Source organism: Phacochoerus africanus, chromosome 2 (assembly GCF_016906955.1).
Source record: "Phacochoerus africanus isolate WHEZ1 chromosome 2, ROS_Pafr_v1, whole genome shotgun sequence".
NCBI classification, from domain to species: Eukaryota; Metazoa; Chordata; class Mammalia; order Artiodactyla; family Suidae; genus Phacochoerus; species Phacochoerus africanus.
Window position 1 is genome coordinate 121,425,671 of NC_062545.1, and position 19,644 is coordinate 121,445,314.

At 44.2% G+C, this 19,644-nt stretch overlaps 1 protein-coding gene across 2 annotated transcripts in view; it reads left to right on the forward strand.

Moving 5' to 3' along the window:
- MYO5C (myosin VC) overlaps positions 1-19,644 on the forward strand; it is a 127,622-nt gene that overhangs the window by 74,822 nt on the left and 33,156 nt on the right. For both annotated transcript variants that reach the window (XM_047766327.1, XM_047766329.1), the window contains exons 15-28: positions 126-260; positions 693-790; positions 1,645-1,731; positions 2,209-2,320; positions 3,057-3,268; positions 5,551-5,716; positions 6,030-6,176; positions 8,222-8,386; positions 9,905-9,998; positions 13,363-13,426; positions 16,576-16,756; positions 18,676-18,769; positions 19,085-19,148; positions 19,233-19,313. In XM_047766327.1, coding sequence (XP_047622283.1) covers positions 126-260; positions 693-790; positions 1,645-1,731; positions 2,209-2,320; positions 3,057-3,268; positions 5,551-5,716; positions 6,030-6,176; positions 8,222-8,386; positions 9,905-9,998; positions 13,363-13,426; positions 16,576-16,756; positions 18,676-18,769; positions 19,085-19,148; positions 19,233-19,313 — 1,700 coding nt within the window. The remainder of the gene's footprint in view (positions 1-125; positions 261-692; positions 791-1,644; positions 1,732-2,208; positions 2,321-3,056; positions 3,269-5,550; positions 5,717-6,029; positions 6,177-8,221; positions 8,387-9,904; positions 9,999-13,362; positions 13,427-16,575; positions 16,757-18,675; positions 18,770-19,084; positions 19,149-19,232; positions 19,314-19,644) is intronic.

Consider the following 19,644-nt stretch of genomic DNA (forward strand, 5'->3'; position numbering starts at 1 on the left):
AAGATCATCGCTTTTCCCCCCATTGATTTAGATGGGGGGGGGGGTTGTGACAGTCTCCTTGATTGCACCAGCTTAGGGCTGTGGGCGAATACTTTTGACATTAAAATCCTTTCTGTTCTTTCCAGTTTCATCTCTGTGCCAACTTTTTTCAAGAAAATCCGGTTCTTTCTTCCCCTTTTGGTTCAGCAATCACAGTTAAATCTGCAAAGCCAGTCGTCAAGCCAAACAATAAGCATTTCCGGAGCACAGTGGGGAGCAAGGTACTGAGAAAATGTCAGAGGGCTCAGCTAGGCTGAGGATGGGGAGCCAGGCATGGGTGGGACCCATTCTGGGTGGGACATAGGCACTGGGCTTCTTCAGATTAATATAAATGCACATGTAAAGAAAAGTGGTAGTTCATCATCATAGTGCTTTAACCTCTGAGGCTGAGCAAACCATGTATTTTCACAGTAACCTGATTCACTAAGTCCTTTGCCATTTGGGAGCACTGGACGGAGAACTGCTCTGTCCACACCAGCAGGTCATGCTGGTAAACCTAGTCACAGACTAAAACCTTTCGTAATAGATGTTTATGCATGAAGTTAGTTTTTCCTCTTGAGCAACTTATCCAGGTTGGACCTTTTTTCCCCTTTTAACCTTGATCTAAGCATTACATTTCAGCATGATGTTTATTACCTGACTTTGTTTTCTAGTTTCGCAGCTCTCTGTACTTGCTCATGGAGACCCTCAATGCCACCACGCCCCACTATGTTCGGTGCATCAAGCCAAATGATGAGAAACTGCCCTTTGAGTAAGTGTTCTTCTGCAGCAGAGAGGGGACACCCTGAGGGAGCCATTTCTGATGTGATGTTGGAGAATTTGTTTATCATGGTCTTGAACTTTACCATTCTTGGGTATTTTAATGATTCAAAACAATCCTGCCCTCTATATCATTAACCCCTCTGGCTAAACCATCTTATCTCCAGAATTAAGCGAAGGGGCTAGGTTTGAAAGAATTATTCTACAGTTAAAGCTTGTGCAACCAGAGAAAGCCAGAACATTTTCTTGGTGAGAATTTGTCTATGTTTGTAGGAGGAAAGCTGTAGATAGGCCAAAAGTTTTGCCCTCAAACATGGCATGAGGCCTTAGACTTGTTCTTTGGGGCCCCAAGGAAGTGGAAGTTACAGAGAGTCTCTCAGCTGAGAGGTGTCTAAGGGGATGCTCTGTTCTGGGGGTGGTGACTGTGTCTGTGGGTCCTCAGAGGGTCAGACCTAAGCCATAGCACCACCTGTAGGGTGTCTTGTAAGGGGGACTTGGTATCAAGTGGGTGCTGGGATGTGTGAGCTTGGATATTTCTCCCACTCTGGTTGTCTTTCAGAGCTCACCCCAAAGACCATTTCCCCACAAGGATTCTTTCTCTCTGCTGCCTTGATCAGCATCAGCTGCTTCTTTCCCTGTGTCTTCAGTGTAGTTTTCTGAATCCATTCACAGGGGTGCTGTCTCCATTCGACACCTCATGCCTATTTATTAAGTATTTTCCAGGTGTTGTAATTACACAGTGGATTCTGTACCCCGGGAGCTCACAGTTGGGGCAGGTCTGCTACACTGTTTATGAGCCTATTTATCAACTGTGATGGCTTAACATGTCATTAAATTGCCTTTAAGATTTGACTCCAAAAGAATTGTTCAGCAGTTGCGAGCCTGCGGTGTTTTGGAAACGATTCGCATTAGTGCCCAGAGCTATCCTTCTAGGTATGCTTTCAGTCCTTGCTTTGGGGGAAAAGTGCCCAACTTGAGGTCTATGCTGAGAGCCAAGGGAGGGCTGCCTTGCTTTCTGCCCAGTACTTTCATACATTGTCCCACTATGCTGTGGGAAAGCCAGAGAGGGTGGTAAACAGGCAGTGTGTGGAACAGAGGCCACCATCCCCACTCCCATCTCTGCACTAAAAAGGTCTCCTGTTCCCTCTCCAGTGCTCCTGGGAGCTGGGGAAGGGGGTAGGGGAAGGGCAGACAACTGTTGGAGCCAAGTGGTAACAAAATCTGTCCAGGGAGCACACAAGTATGCTCAGGTGAGGCTTGGGTGGCATCCTGGGATAGGCAGTGGGCCAAAGGTTAGGGCCACTGTCCCCAAAACAGACCCCCCCCACCACAGTGCAGGTAAGCCCCAAGGTCTGCAGACAGCATGCGTGTCCTCCAGCCTACCTCCTGAGGGTTGCCTTCACTTTCCAGGTGGACGTACATCGAGTTTTACAGTCGCTACGGGATCCTCATGACCAAGCAGGAGCTCTCATTCAGTGATAAAAAGGAGGTGTGCAAAGTGGTTTTACACAGGCTCATCCAGGTCAGTCCTGCTCCCTCCTGGAATCATGGGCTCTCAAATACTTCCTCAGCTTCCCTTCTGAGTGCCTGGGAGGCCAGAAACATGCCCCGTGTGATTGAGTGTCAGAGAATCAGAGCAGACTCCCCCCCGGAGCATCATTTCCTGATAGGAGTTCACTTGAGGGACCCAAATTCAGACCTTGGATTCTGCTGTGTTCTCCCACAACCTAGGGAGTTTCCATGCACCTGGCTTATGTTACGTAGTCGGCTAGATGGTCACTAAGCCAGGGCTTCCAGACATGGCCCTCAGTGTGGATTTAGAGTATTGTTCAAACCATGAATTTTGTCAGAAAGGAGGTGCGGAAACAGTTATGATGGCTGGGAAAGGGCTGGCTAGGAGAAGCCAAATGAAGGCAGAAACCAAGCCTTTCCAGGCTCCTATGCTCCTTGGAAACCACCTTCAAGAGGCTGGAGCTCTCTAGTGGCCCAGCCGAGAATCACCAACAATGTACATGCCCCTTCCCACTCCACAGAGGACACCTCACCCTCAAGTCCATTTCCTCCCCCAAAGAGGCTTTAAGGAAACAAGGCAAAACATCAACTCCTAGGTCATGATCAGAACTTCTCTGCTTTATGTCAAAGAACAGATATATGAAAATAGCAGTGTCAGCATATTTTGATCTCTATAAACATCTTTTCCAAATACTATAGAAAATCTGAAATATTTTGTTTCTGATTGTGTCATCTTTCTCTTTCAGGATTCTAATCAGTACCAGTTTGGTAAAACCAAAATTTTCTTCAGAGCAGGGCAAGTGGCTTATTTAGAGAAACTCCGGTTGGATAAATTAAGGCAGGGTTGTGTTGTGATACAAAAGCACATCCGAGGCTGGCTCCAGAGAAAAAAATTCCTCCGAGAGAGACGAGCAGCTCTGATCATTCAGCAGTACTTCCGGGGTCAGCAAACTGTGAGGTAGGTTGGAACCAAGGATTTAGGGCTTTGTATTCTGATCACCTCCAGGGGCGGGGCTCCTTTCTCCCCAAAATCTGGCTCAGATGTGTGCATGGGACCCCCAAGATGGCCCTGAGCCTCAAGGTGAGATGGGGGCAGGTGGTGCTGACTCTGCCTGCTGTCCACATGTGGCAGAGGTGACAACCAGGACTTTGAGGAGAGGAAGCACCAATCAGGGTGCTGCTGAAGAGGGTCAAAGTTCCTGGTAAGACCAAGTGGAGAGGCTAGGCTGCTGTTTCATGGGAACTGAAAACACCTAAGATGATCAGGGTCCTAGTTAAGCCTCTGCATAAAGAAAAGATACCATGGACCAGCCTAACCTGCAGATGGCAGTGGTGGGGGGGGCAGACCTTGCCCAAGGGGACCATGACAAGGCTCTGTCTGCTAGCACTCACTGACTCCCTGAGAGAGGGGGCTGCATGGGTGGCGGGCAGTTTCACTGGCCATACCCATCCCACTCTCCCCGAGGCTCCCAAGAGGCCATGCTGTGCTGGCCAGCACAACGGGCATCCTTCCTGGGTAGCACTATGTGCTTTTCTGGGTCTGCCCTGCCTCCCTCCTTCACTAGCTATGAGAGTACTTAAGGGTCAGGCTGTGTCGATCAGCATCCCTCTTCCTGAGCTTGAACCTGCCCTCCACCAGCATCCGGGCTTCTCCATGGCTCTGATGCACCATCTCAGCATGTCTCAAACTGGACTGGCCATTCTATCCCCACACCCCTGACTTCCCCAGGAGACTGTCTGACATACACACACAGCCAGCCTTGTCCTCCTGTGCCTCTGGTTTGCATTCATAGCAGCAGTATCCAGTCCTCTTCCCCAAACTCATGCTCCCTTTCCATTTGGGAATCATCGTGGCTTGGCAGTCTGCTCCCTGCTGGCCCCTTGGGTCTTGTTTCATTTGTTAGGTTCCTGCACCCCTGCCCTGGATGAGTTTTCTCTATGTGTCTTATAGTCTAACAATTCCAGACAAATTCTCTTTTTCTGAGCATCTCAGGACTGCAAGGCCTCCATGCCTTCCCTGGTCCCTCAGCCTGAAATTTATCAGCCTTCACTGGAAAATTTCTACAGAAATCCCACTTTTCCATTAAGGCTGGTTGACATGTCAGCCCTTCCCAAGCAGAATTATAGTTCAGTGAGTTTTTTCTTACAGATTTTATATTTTTCCTCTTATCCCACTTGGCCATTTCCAAGTCTGTTGGTTTCATAGTTATAAACTCTGAAAGTAAGAACTTTGTCTTCACCTCCAGTCCTTTAGATAGGAGTTGACAGACTTTTTCTCTAAAGACCAACTACTTTGAGTTTGGGGCCTGGTGCGGGGGATCATGCAGTTGCTCTCACAAGTTTTCAGCTTTGCCTTTGTAGCATGAAGTCAGCCGTGGGCCATATGCAAATAGTAGGCACACCTGTATTCCTATAAAACTGGACAAGAACAAGTAGGAGGCTGCAGATTTGGTCCCCACACTGTGGTTTTCCAACCCCTGATCAAGAGCCTCCAGCATGATTTCTCACAAGAATGAATGACTAGGTGAATGAGCAAGCGCACTGTCAAAGCACAGCTGCATTGTCACCTTCTCTGGGGGTAGTGATGATGGGTTGATTGACCAAAGGTGAAGAGAGTGTATGTTCCCATGTGTTGTCTTGTGCTTAGAGCAGGTCCCTGTCCTGATCAGGATGGAAAGGAGAGGTAATGCCACTAATCTTGAGTAGAAATAAGCATATGCCACCTACAGCATTTCAGGTATAGATTTGCAAAACATTTGATTGTGTCTGAATTAAGAAGTGTGGCATGAGCTTTCCTCTCTGGAGTAGAAGTCAGTGCCCCGTGAATAACAGATTGACTCTATGTTCTTTATTTATTTATTTATTTATTTATTTATTTTTTGTCTTTTTACTATTTCTTGGGCCGCTCCTGCGGCATATGGAGGTTCCCAGGCTAGGGGTCTAATCGGAGCTGTAGCCACCGGCCTACGCCAGAACCACAGCAACGCGGGATCCGAGCCGCGTCTGCAACCTACACCACAGCTCACAGCAACGCCAGATCGTTAACCCACTGAGCAAGGCCAGGGATCGAACCCGCAACCTCATGTTTCCTAGTCGGATTCGTTAACCACTGCGCCATGATGGGAACTCCTTTTTATTTATTTATTTTATTTTATTTATTTATTTATTTATTTATTTATTTATTTATTTATTTATTATTTTGTCTTTTTACTATTTCTTTCTATGTTCTTTTTAACCAAGGAAAGCTGTGACGGCCACAGCCTTAAAAGAAGCGTGGGCAGCCATAATCATCCAAAAGCACTGTCGTGGGTACCTCGTTCGCAATCTGTACCAGCTGATTCGTGTGGCCACCATCACCATCCAGGCCTACACCCGAGGATTCCTAGCAAGGAGGAGGTATCGAAAGGTGCGGCTTTCCTGGACGCAGGTTTCCCAGGGCTCATGTTATTTTTTGCCAATAGTAGTTCTGATGTTTTTTCTGCATGAAGACTTTCCTAGAGAACAGGGGTTCATCCTCTGGGATGTGAATGTCTGTTCGTACATGTCTGCTCTGGGTGAGATGTGGTTATTGTTTCCAGTCTAGGTAATAGGGCTCTGTGGGTTGATTACAAGAAATTCATATTTTACCTTGTAGGAATATTTTAGTAGCTGCATCTCCCAACATTGGAGGTGTTGATGAGAAAGGTCCAGTTTGCATTTCACAAACTTTTGTTTTAAAGATACTGGAGGAACACAAGGCTGTGATCCTTCAGAAATATGCCCGGGCGTGGCTGGCCAGACGCAGATTCCAGAATATACGACGATTTGTGCTCAACATTCAGCTTACTTATAGAGTCCAGCGTTTGCAGAAAAAACTAGAAGATCAGGTACGTGTTCATAGCGCATCTTTCATATTTTTTCTAATAGATTTGTCTTGTTTTGGGTCAGTTCCTTAGCTATGCTGTTGATGAAATAAAATTATTTCAGGAGTTCCTTTGAGGCATAGCAGGTTAAGGATTTGATGTTGTCATTGCAGCAACTTTGGTTGCTGTTGTGGCATGGGTTCAATCCCTGGCCCAGGAACTTCCACATGCCATGGGTGTGGCCATAAATAAATAAATAAAAATAATTTTAACGGAGGACCAGAAAAACTTAACTTGAAATTTTCTCTGCTATTTAAGCCACAACCCTAACCTCTTTGGTGTGCATCGTGCATCCACATTGTACATAAACTAAATCCCCTTAGAAGACACAGGAATATCTACTCATCCCACCTCCTACCCAAGAAAAAAGCAATTTCCTCACGGTGCCAGTAAGGTTGCTCTTTAAGAGATTACATTCCTTCCTTGATCCTATGAGAGGTCACGGTGACCCACTACTTGCCTTGATGAACTACGTAAACTGTCAATATATTACTTTGATGTAGCACTCTGTCTCAAAAACTTATGCAGCTGTGCTTTGACCTCTGACTGGTAGAACAATCCTCAGCTTTTTGAAAGACTGTCTCTTAGGTTATATTCCTCAGGTTGGCTTGAATAAAATTCTCTTTTTCAGATTGACCATTGATTAATTTTTTCATTAACATTGTTAAGATTTATGGCCATGTTAGGAGGTTCAGACAGCTTACATGGGCCACCTGAGCTATGAGACAGGAGCACACTCTAAAGGACTAATACATATGGTTGCGTAGGTTGCATACTGCACAAGGGCACCTGCCCAAGAAAGCAAATGAAGCTGAAATCCAGTTTGACTTCATTTGCCAGCCATGTGTCATGGCATAAAGCTGTACTGCCTGGAGTCATAGGTGCCTTTTTCTAACTTGCACAACTATGCTAACTCCCTGCCAAGCTGTGCTCCCTCAGAGCTGTGTTAGCCCAGTAGAGTTGCTATTTTCTAATTTTCCCCAAGATCTTTGTGGTCTAGCTGCAGCCCTGCCAAGTTTGGGAAGACTCCCCATACCATTCCCATGGGTAGAAAGCAACTCCTATATCCTCAGTCAGTGGGGGAGGGCAAGGAACATGCAGTGTCCAGATCTACAATGCTCGCTCCAGCATCTGTCTCAAATAATACTGAGATTCTCCTACAACAGACTTTAAACAGCCCTAAGCTATACTATAGAGGTCCTTGGTGAATAGATGAATGTGCAACAAGAAGCTTGAGGTTTGGCTGCAGTTCCCTTCTTGTGATGTTGTGCAACAAGCCTGCATGTTAGGTAGCATGTGTAGAACAGTACTGAAAAACAACCATGGCCAAGGGACGCCAGGTCCCGTGGAGGTCCCCACTTTCCCTGAGGTCCATTCTAGGTCTTCATGTGCTAGTGCTGGCATAACAAACCAGCACAGAAAGGGAGGCTTAAATAACAGACATATATCTTCTCATAGTTCTGGAGGCTGAAAGTCCAAGATCAAGGTGTTAGCAACATTGGTTTCTTCTGAGGTGTCTCTCTTTGCTTGCACATGGCCTTCTTCTCCCTCCGTCTTCACATCATCTTCCCTCTGTGTGTGTCTGGGTCCTAACCTCTTTTTCTAAGGGCACCAGTCCTACTGGATTAGGGCCTACCTGTATGACCTTGTTTTACCTTAATTACATCTTTAAAGACCCAATTTCTAGTATTCTGAGGTACTGAGGATTAGGACTTCAACATGTGAATTTTGGGGGATGGTGGGAGACACAGTTCATCCCATAACATTAGGGTCATCCTGGAGTTCCAGGATTGGACTAAATGAGCCTTCAGCTCAGGAAGGCATTTGCCAGACCAACTCTGCCTCCCTTGTTTCAGTGGGGTAAAGATGCTCATACATGCCGTTATAATAATCAGTGTAATCCATATAAATACACCTCTGATAGATTAGGCTAGAGGTTGAGGGAAGCAAATGGAATAGATTCTTTATTTTGGATGAACCCCTAAGTATCTGGTATTTCTTTCCCCTAGAACAAAGAGAACCATGGGCTGGTGGAGAAGCTGACCAGCCTGGCTGCTCTTCGGGCCAGTGACATGGAGAAGATTCAGAAACTGGAATCAGAACTAGACAGAGCAGCCACCCACAGGCAGAATTATGAGGAGAAGGGGAAGAGATACAAAGCTTCCATGGAAGAGGTCTGTGCTGGGTGTGACGATGGACCTAGGTTGAGAGTCTTCCTGTGGGAGACAACATAGCACAGCTTTCCCCCACAATGTAAATTTCTGCAGAGCGGAGTTCCTGTCATGGCACAGTGGAAATGAATCCGACTAGAAACCATGAGGTTGTGGGTTCGATCCCTGGCCTCACACAGTGGGTTAAGGATCCAGTGTTGCTGTGGTGTAGGTCGCAGACATGGCTCAGATCTAACGTTGCTGTGGTTGTGGCGTAGGCCAGTGGCAACAGCTCCGATTAGACCCCTAGCCTGGAAACCTGCATATGCCACGAGTGTGGCCCTAAAAAAGACAAAAAAAAAAAAAATCCGCAGAGCAAGTCGGATTTTACTCTTAGCTTCCATTAGCAAAAAATGCCTACATTTCAGGGGAGGGAAGATCTGAAGCCTAGAGTCTGGGGAAGACGATAAAGCTAATGCTTCAAGAAGTACAGCATAAGGTTTCCTTTTCCTTTCAACTTCTGTAAAGTGCTGAAAGGCCTGAGAGGAGCTGTATCCAGATGCTTTCCTCTCTTCCAGCATGATCTTTGTCCCCTGTCAACTTGTTCATCTGGTGTGGCCTGGAAGCATCTTCCCCAGAGCAGCAGTGCAGAGCATGGGCAGATTTTCATCTCTGTGGTGTAGTAAAAAAACAGTAGGCATAAAAATCAGATGCCCAGATGCCCCAAGTTCAAATCCTGTCTTTGCTGCCACCTCTCTGGGCAACCTTGGACAAGTCACTTCCCCTCTCTGAATTTCGGTTTCCTCATATGTAAAACAGGACTAACAAAAAGGGATCAAGAGAGTTGTTAGGAGGATAAATTGTCAGATGAAATAATTTAGGTAAGTGGCTGTCATGGAGCCCTGCACAAGCATGAACTAATATTTTCTAAGCAGGTGGTCTTTATTACCATCTGTTTTGCACCTTCTAAAGTCCTATAGCACCTAGGGTTGTGCAGTCTGGAGCCCCAAGCATTCTTCTGCCTTCCCCACAACCAGGTGCCCAGCTGTACCAACAGAGCTGCTAGGATCTCCTGCATTGCCAGTCACCAGCCATCTGCACCAAAGAGCCCCTAGCTGCCAGCCCAGCAGGCATTTTACTAAAAGAACTTCCATCATGTTCTCTGAGGCAGACACTTTCAAGGTCTGAATCCAATTTATATCATAAATTACTTATATTAAATATATAAATACTCTATTTATAGCCAAGAAAAAGATAAAGGAATTTCTTTGACCTTGGGGTGGCCTCAAATTTGGTTCTTTTCCTCTTGATTTCAGCCGTTGGTGTGCCAGGTTGAGAACTAGTGTCCGTTGAAGTCACACAGAGACCTTACATGTAGAATTAAACACTGTGTTTTGCAATGGGCTGGTGCCAGCTATTACCTACGGATAGGCGCTAAGACCAAAAAATGCTAGTTGAAAAATATACAGCTCTTCTCTAAGAAAGATGATGATAAAACTCAAAGCAAGTTTTCCGAAAAAGCATTTTTTTCCCCTTTGATAGAAATTGGCAAAGCTTCAGAAGCATAATTCAGAATTGGAAATGCAAAAGGAGCAAATACAGCTGAAGCTCCAGGAGAAGACTGAAGAGTTGAAAGGTAAAGCCCAAGCTGACCTGACATGTACATTCATCTGTTCATGAGTCCAGCCATTTGGGAAATAGGTACTGGGTGGGAACTGAGTTTCAGACTGAACCAGGAAGTCTGGTATGATGAGAAAACTTCATATAAAGAGAATAACTTTATTTAAATTGTGGCATCTGTACACTACACATTCACCTCGTTTATTTCCATCTTTCTTTTGACAGAGCACAGCAATCCCTGTCTGTGCCTCAGAATCTCCTGGGCCATTTGCAAAGTACCAATGGGTGGCCATAAGCCTGGAGCTGTTATATCAGAAGATGGGATGTGCATCTGTAGGCAGTGGTGGCAGGGGTTGTTCAGACCACCCCTTGGTATTTTTTAAAAATTTTGTAGTCATCCTGATGCATTTTGTTAAGGCAAGGTTGGGGTAATGTTTGTGGCTTGCCAAGGATTTGCACTCAAATTTCAACTCTGTCCAAGTTACTTAGTCTAGGTAGTACCCAGGCCCTCTGCCACTGTCCTGGCCTTGAACAAAGGGTCCTGCTTAGCCCTGAGCCATATCAGCCCTGGTCTGTCAGATGCAGACCCTTGGGAGCAGGAGAATCACTTTCCCTTGGAGTGGGGAGTGGCCACCCTTGGCTTAGCTCTGTCCATCTGCACTTGTCCAACTCAAATTCTAATTTCAGGCACTTGCTAAATTTGGAAAAGGCAGCAGGAACATGAGCCTGTTGGTTCCCAACCAGATAATTTAGATCACCTCATTGGATTATCTATCTTGTCCAGGATCTGTTCCTTAAGCTCCAATGTGGGCAGCAGGAGCACACTCCTCAGGCCCAACCATGGGTTAGATGGGTCAGGATCTGGTACAGCACAGAGTACAGGTCAGAGTGCTGGAGAAGCACCTGTCAGAGGAGGAAATATATATCCTGAGTCCAGGCCAGTCAAGCAGGAAGGGCATTCAGGTGATGCTAAGGAAGGGCGTGACTCCTGCACCAGGTACTGCGTGCCCTGTACCCTGTCTCTAAGGGCTGACGATATAGGCGCTGGCATCTGTGTACTTGGCAGTGAAGGGCAGGAGGAGGCCAGAATCTGTGAGTAAACCTTGAATCCGAATTAGGGAAGGGCTCACCCACCTCTACCTTTTTATTTAAATACATTCCTCTTGAATGTATTGTAACTTTTTTCTACCTTAATTGGAATTTCTCACAAAAAATTTTAAATTTCCACAAGTGTCCTAAACATTATTTATTTGATAGCATTGACATGTTGCCACGGATAATTTTATATCTCCTAAAAAGTGCCTGAAAAGTGTTCCCTCTGTGGCACAGTACGTTAATGATCTGGCTTGTCTTTGTAGAGGCACCAGTTTGATCCCCAGCCTGGTGCAGTGGGTTAAGGATCCTGCATCACTGCAGCTGTGGTGTAGGTCACAGCTCTGGCTCAGATTCAGTCCCTGACCCAGGAACCTCCATGGGCTGCAAGTGCAGCCAAAAGAGAAAAAAAAAAAGTGCCCAAGAACCTTCATAGCCCATGTTTATAAACTGTATATCCTCTGGGTTCCCTACACATGGCAAGCAGTTTTATGAAAGCACCAACCTCCACTTAGCCTTGTGACATGTGACTAAGGGATGTTAACAAATGCTGTTTCCCCTTCTTCAGATTCCAATTTGGCCAAAGTCTCATTGCTCTGGCAAAGAAATTTCCATTTGGACAGCCTCTTTAGTCCATTTGCAAACGGCCCAAGATGGTAAACACCAGAATTTAAGTCAATTCTGTGAAAGAATTGAAATTTGAAAGTATATCAAATATGGTAGCTTCTAAGTTAAAGTTTAAGCATTTTCCCTGGTATTTTCTGGCTGACCCTAATGTTCTGAAGCAATCATTTTGATTCAGGGACATTTTGTTTGCATTAGACAAGCTATTAAACTTTTTTTCTTTTTTTTTTTTTTTTTTGGCCATGCCCATGGCATGTGGCAGTTTCCAGGCCAGATCGAACCCCTGCCACAGCAATGACTGGAGCCACAGCAATGACGATACAGGATCCTTAGCCTGCTGTGCCACAAGGGAACTCATATTAGACAAATTTTGGGGGGCTTTTTTTTTTTAAAGCAATTTGGAGGATTGTTATTGTCATGTCATCCTGGACTCCTCTCTGGGGAAGGACTCGTAAATGAGGACGAGTTCAAGGATGAGGTGTCAGCTAAGCTTTAATGGCCTGCATCTGTCATTCTGCTCCTGTACTGAAGGGCACCTGTTGTGTGTGGACACACTGGGCACATGGAGCTGTTCCAACCACAGACTGTCCTGCAGCTCAGTGGTTGTTTCCTGGTGGTCAAGTGCCCACTCCACCTACACTTCTTGTTGGATTCTTGTATTCAAATGCAACAGCAACTTTTTATACTTTCCCTTCCCCAGCTGAAGACAGACACTTCATTTCTCTCTTGGTTGTCATGAATTCGAGGTTCTCTACCAAGGCACTTTTGTTTCCCCTCCCCTCCCCCTCTAGGGGACATTTAGCCGCGCTGGAGACATTTTTAGTGTGGTGTCATAACAAGAGCAGAAGGCTACTGGCTTCCCGTGGGTAGAAGCCAGGGATGCTGTTCAGTATCCTACAATGTACAGGACATCCCCTCTCCACAGCCACCAATCATCTAGCCCAAAGTGCTAGTAGTGCTGAGATTGAGAACCTCTATCATAAATGTATCATTTTCTTCCAAAGGCTTTCTGTTTACTTTTAATAGTAATATTTCTTGCCTCAAAGCCAACATCCTTATTTTAATTTAAAAAAAAATTATTTAGACCAATGAAACTATAGACTCCAACACAACAAATTTGTAAGAATTATTATTTTGAAAACTCCTTATCTTTTCTAATTTGTAAAAAAATGACAGTTACACTCTCATAAGTTCCATTAATAATAAATAAAACACGATAGTTCTTACATTCTCACTTTCTTTTTGTTGTTGTTTGTTTTGTTTTTATAATGGTGTTATTTTTTCCATTATAGCTGGTTTATAATGTTCTGTCAATTTTCTCCTGTACAGCAAGGTGACCCAGTCACACATACATGTATACATTCTTTTTTCTCACATTATCATGCTCCATCATAAGTGACTAGATATAGTTCCCAGTGCTATACAGCAGGGTCTCATTGCTTATCCATTCCAAAGGCAATAGTTTGTATCTTATTAACCTCAAATTCCCGATCCATCCCACTCCCTCCCCCTCCCCCTCGGCAACCACAAGTCTGTTCTCCATGTCCATGATTTTCTTTCCTGTGGAAAGGTTCATTTGACATTCTTGCTTTCTTAAATGTAGTATGAAACAATCAAGATTAGTGCTTTGTAGACATATTTCAAAGAACATTCTCTTTTCCCAGAAAAAATGGATGACCTCACCAAGCAGCTCTTCGAAGATGTGCAGAAAGAAGAACGACAAAGAATGTATGAAATCTAGTTTGTCTCAAAGCCACTGCTCCCTTCTCTCTCTGCTGTTTTCTCTTTTGCCTCTCAGCTTGCAGGTAGCAGATCACAGACAGGAGAGCAGGGTGTGAATATTTTTAGAAAGTGAGAGACACCTTTGGAGAGCTTAGTCCCCATTGTGTACCTTTCAGACTCTGCACAGATTCTGGAGTCATGGGCACAGTGGACCACTGGGAATTTCTTGCTTTCCCATTATTGCCAAGACAGAAGTTCAGAGACTGCCACTTCTTTCAGCTTCTTTCAAGTCCATGAATGAAGATTATTGCGTCTTAAATATACCTCTCCCTTTCCCCAGCCCACTGTTGTATCTGTAAACTTGAACTTTGTCCTAGACACTAAGGGACATAACCTACCTCACAGAAATTAAGGCAGGTCCCCACGACCTTGTACTGAACCAGCCCCGCCTTTCCTGTCTCAATATCAAACCTTTTGTTAAGGGCCAAGGGCTCCAGCCTGCGCTTCCCGCTCTTAAGAAGTCAACTCATAGGTTTTTAGATTTCCAGGTTGGGATGCATGGCAAGATGCTGGGGAGAGATGGAACATTCTTGGTGTGTCTCTATCAAGGGCTAGAAGGTACAGGAATGCTTAAAGTGGCAGGGTATACAACTTCCCTGTGAAGTTAGTTAGCAGGAGAGCCTGGGTCTGGGTGAGGGGGGGGGATGCCAGGAAGTTAGAGGGAGTGTCACTAAAGAGCTCTAAGTGTTAACCGACAAGTAAAGTGTTTCATGATTTTATATCAGTTTTTTAATGTGTAGTTGATTTAGAATATTATATTAGTTTCAGGTTTACAGCATAGTAATTCAAAAATTTTATATGTTATACTCCATTTATAGTTATTATGAAATGTTAGCTATATTTGCCATGTTTTATAATATATCCTTGTAGCTTATTTGTTTTATACATAGCAGTTTGTACCTCTTAATCCCCTACCCCTGTTTTGTCCCTCCTTCCCACTGGTAACCACTAATTTGTTCTCTATGAGTCTGTTTTTGTTTTGTTCATTCATTTTATTTTTAAGATTCCACATATAAGTGTTAAGACAGCATTTGTCTTTCTCTGACTTACTTCACTGAGCATAATACCCGCCATCCCACTTTGATCCATGTTGTTGCTGATGGAAAAACTTCATTCTTTTTTATGGCTAAGTAATATTCCATTGCATATATATGCCACATCTTCTTTATCCATTCACCTTTGATGGACACTTAGGTTGCGTCCATGTTTTGGCTACTGTAAATAGTGCTGCTCTGAGCACTGGGGTGCATGTATCTTTTTTAATTAGTGTTTTCATTTTCTTCAGATACATAATCCAGCAATGGAATTTCTGGATCATACCTACATCAGTTTTTAAATAGAGATAGTTAACTTTTAACCTTGAAAAGTGTGTTTTTCTGTGAACTCTTAACTCTAGGAGAAGAGCTCAGTTGTTGATATTTCATGATATTCTGGGGCCACTTAGGAGTGAGGGCCACTAAGGAGTGATCATTTCCAGCAGGGCCTTGGAGAGCCAGCCTGAGGCCAGGTCACTTTGAGTTCTTTGCAGTCCTCATCAGCACTTGCCCAAGCTCAGGCTGATCCCTGGTCGTCTGACTGGGGAATACTGGGTCCTGTTGCAACCCTTGAGAGGCTCAAAGATCCCACAAGCAGTGGGCACACTCCTGGTCAGTTTAGGCTACACGCTTAAGATTCTCTTTACATAAGATTTCTGGTTGCAATTGGCTTCTTTAGATGTATTTTCCTAATCTCTTAGGAACACTGTAGCTTTTATAAAAACTTGAGAAGAAAGTTTCAAAGTTTGTTAAAACCTATAAAAAGAGGAGTTCCCGTCGTGGCGCAGTGGTTAATGAATCCGACTAGGAACCATGAGGTTGCGGGTTCGATCCCTGCCCTTGCTCAGTGGGTTAATGATCTGGCGTTGCCGTGAGCTAAGGTGTAGGTCACAGACGCGGCTCAGATCCCGCGTTGCTGTGGCTCTGGCATAGGCTGGTGGCTACAGCTCCCATTACACCCCTAGCCTGGGCACCTCCATATGCCGTGGGAGCGGCCCAAGAAATAGCAAAAAGACAAAAAAAAAAACCTATAAAAAGAAAGGAGACAAAAATCTATTGGGAAGATGATGCTCTTGCTTGGGTTTTCCACTTTGTGCTATAAAAGCAAGTCATAAAATAGACTAAGTTGACAGTCCAGCAAGTGGAAAGATGACTTAATTAACTCACAAATCTCCTAGAATGGCTTCAGTTCTGACTGGGCCCTGTGGGCCCTGCTGGGCTGGTCTAGGTTCTGTATCTCCTTCGGTTATTTTCTTGGTCAGTTATCTCATATTTAATTAAGCAATCATAAGGAATTAGCTTTCTGTGGCCTTTGGGGCACCGTTTGCTGAAGTTTATTCTAAATGTTTGACCAGGAGTTCCCTCATGGCTCAGTGGAAATGAATCCGACCAGGGGCACGGCTTCAATCCCTGGCCTCGCTCAGTGGGTTAAGGATCCACTTAACTTTCCATGAGCTGTGGAGTATTGCAGATGCAGCTTAGATCTGGCATTGCCATGGCTGTGGCCAGCAGCTACAGCTCTGATTGGACCCCTAGCCTGGGAACCTGCATATGCCACGGTGCAGCCCTGAAAAGACTAAATAAATAAAATTAAATGATTAATGGGCTGGACCCTGTGACATATTAAATGGCTTCATTAACTTATTTAGGATTAAGTCAAACCACTCTAGGATCCTTGGCTCTGGGCAGGGGACAGGACTTGGCAGGATGTGTGAAGGTCTTTGCTGAGGGAAGTGGTCCCTGTAGGGGACCTCATGGAATCAGGATGGCTTAGGGGATATAGGACCCCAACAACCACAGAATTTTTTAAGTTCAGTTTCCCTCTCCTGTGTTTCTAGTGTGTGATCACACAGAGCCACACTTCTCTGATTAGGTAAGGTAAGAAAATACCTTAACCTAAGGGGACAGAAATCAGTGTGCTAAAAATAAGACCATTATCCTCCCTACGGGTCTTAACTTAGCTCCTCCTATCTGAGTCTTCTCTTATTTTCAAAATGATATGTTGTTCTAGTTCAAGGTAAAAACTTGAGAGACAATCCAACATTTTCTCTTGCTGCTCAGACTTCTTGAAAAAAGTTTTGAACTGAAAACACGAGACTATGAGGAGCAGATCCGGACCTTGAAAGAAGAAATTAAAGTTCTCAAGGATGAAAAACTGCACCTGCAGCATCAGCTGGAGGAAGAACAGGCCATGTCTGAGGGCCTCAAGGGAGAGGTGGCCCGGTTGAGCAAGCAGGCAAAGGTGGGAGCTGTTCCTGACTTTTCCATGAGCTCTTTGGCTGGCTCCTCTGACTTAAATGAGAGGAAGTGCCCAAGTGCAGGGGAAAGGCCAGAGGACCTGGATCCCTTCAGTTCTTCCAAATGTGGACCCCCTCCCCCACCTCTGGTGCCTTTGACTTAACAATGCTGATTATCATGTTTTAAAAGTTAGCTTTCTAACTTTTTAAAAATTACATTTACATAAAATCATTCAAATATGTAGACCTAGAGAATAGTTGCAAGTGAAATGATAGATTGATGTGACCCCCCCATTAGATAATCAATCCTGTTGTTACGTATCTGTAAATAACTGTATAAAAATTAAATTACCTTATCAGAATCTTCTATTTTAAAGGGTTATTAGAAAATCCACATAAGCAATGTTCCATACTTGGACAATCAAGGCTTAACTGAATTCCCTCCCTGCCAGAAAACACACACCTGTGTGTCCCTCTGTTCTTCAGTGCAAACCATTTCAGTGTAAGTTTGGAAAGCTTTTAAGCCTCCACCAAATGCATGAAGCACAAGTTAGCAGGAGAATTAAGATCACACAGCTATCTTGTGTTAGCACCATGGAGTAGCCATGCATGGTTTGGAAGGTGTGTCACGGAATCACACCTGGGTTGCTTCTGAATTTCTTAGCAGAACTGTCTGTATTCCCTGGGCCCTGGCCTCTTGTTTAAAAATAGTAGATTGGACTGTGGAATCAGGAAGGACCACATATGCCTAGAGTGCTGCATTCTTAACTGACGTGTAAAACTAAGGTCAGTCTGTGATGTCATGTCGTCTGGCTACAGTCTGTATCTTGAGAAGTCATGCTGTGGCCCCTGGAGTGAGACACAAAATTAATCCCTCACTTCCTCTCTGGTACCTAAAACTATGGCCCAGACTGTCTAGTGCGGAACATTAAGGACATTGGTCTGACTTTTAAAGAAAATAAACCCATTATCATCATTATACATGTTATAATCAGCCTCTCAAGTAAATACAAGCGTGACTTGAAACCTTTACTGAAACATTACAAAGAGCAGGGCTTGAGGATGGACAGTCCTGGGTCCCTGTCAGCTTTTCATGTGACCCTGAACATGCCATTTGCCTTTGTGCAGCTTCAGTTTTCTAACCTATAAAAGATCATTCAACTCACCTTATAGGCCCATTGCAAGGATAAGGACATGTGTGTAAAATGATCAGTTAATGTTAGTTTGATCTCCCTTCTTATCCCCTGTGGAAACAAGAGCTGTAACCTTTAAACACTTAGGCTAACTGAGAAAATACGCAGGAGGGGTTGTTGTTCACTTCTGCATAGCACCCACAGATACATAAGCACAAACCTGGGGTACCTACTGAGCTCACAGGTGAATATAGGCAGAATACAGCCTCTTCCCCACAACCAGAGCTGCCCGAGGTGGACCCCAGTCATGCCACCACCACCAACTCCCAGACCTCCAAGGTGTACCCTGGCCTTGCCACTGGGCCACATAGAAACGCAGCCGGGACCCAAATCCACAGTTACAAAGGTGGTGACTTTGCCCACTTGCTTGCATCCAAGTTTTCATGATACAGTGAAAGAACTTAGGCCCTGTGACTACTTCTCTCAGCTCCCTCACCGCCCCCTCCCCACCTAAAGCTTGTGGTAAGTACTTATTTTTTCCCTTTGTAAAATAAGGAAGCTAATTCTACTCAGACAGCCAAGTACATCTGGGGAAATAACAGTATTTTGAGACGTTATTGTTTTGAGGCCAAGTTTTATGGGCAATGATGACTTAACAAGATTTTAACTAAGAAACTGCCATGAAAATAACTTGCACAGAAACAAAATACTATAGTACTGTTCTCTTTGTCTGATATAAGTCATAATAGCTGTTTTTCTCTTCACTTGGTTCCATGATTGCTGGAATCCAGACAATCTCTGAGTTTGAAAAGGAGATAGAGCTACTTCAGACACAGAAGATAGACGTGGAAAAACATGTGCAGTCCCAGAAACGAGAAATGAGAGGTAACAAAAATATGAGTCATTGAGTCCATGGGGTGCAGGCTGAATTTATCATAGGTGTTAGCGCTAAGGCAACGTGTCCTTTGACTGGTCTGAGGTTGGTTGGTTAGCCGGCTAGTTGAAAATAAGGTAGGTTGAATAGCTGGTTTGTTTCATAGCTGGTAAGTAGGTTGGCTGGTTGGATAGCTGATAAATTGGTCAGCTGATGGGATAGTTAGCTGGAGAGTCTGTGGAGCTAGGCAAGTGGGCCCAAAAAAGGAAATGAGAAAAAAGTTATGCAAAAATGTAATTTATACCAGCTCTGCATTTTCCTCTCAGAAAAGATGTCAGAAATCACCAAACAGCTTCTTGAGAGCTATGATGTTGAAGATGTAAGAAGCAGGTAATTTTTTTGTGTGTGTTACCAAGCATTTAGAAAGATGTAACACATGAGCAAGATGATTTTCTTACCCTCCTCATGTTGCAGGCTCTCTGTGGAAGATTTGGAACATTTAAATGAGGACGGAGAACTTTGGTTTGCTTATGAAGGACTAAAGAAAGCAACACGGTAAGAAACTTCTCTCAGCGTTCTTTGTTATTTTTCCAAGATAACGTACTACTGGATAGTTAGGTTTATTTTACATAGATTTGATAGATGAAGTAAATTCCTTACATTAGAATGGTCTGATAATTCCTAGAAATATTTCTTCAAGGATTGAGTCATTACTTTAATATGAAGAACAGTCTCTTTATGGGATAAATGGCCAAGTAATAAAACCCATAATCTGTACATCTGAAGAGTGATTATATCAAATAAGTTAGTCAGTGTTGCTATAGTTATATAGCTATGTTTACATTTTAGGTGTTTTCTTTTTAAATTAATAAACTTTTTTGGAACA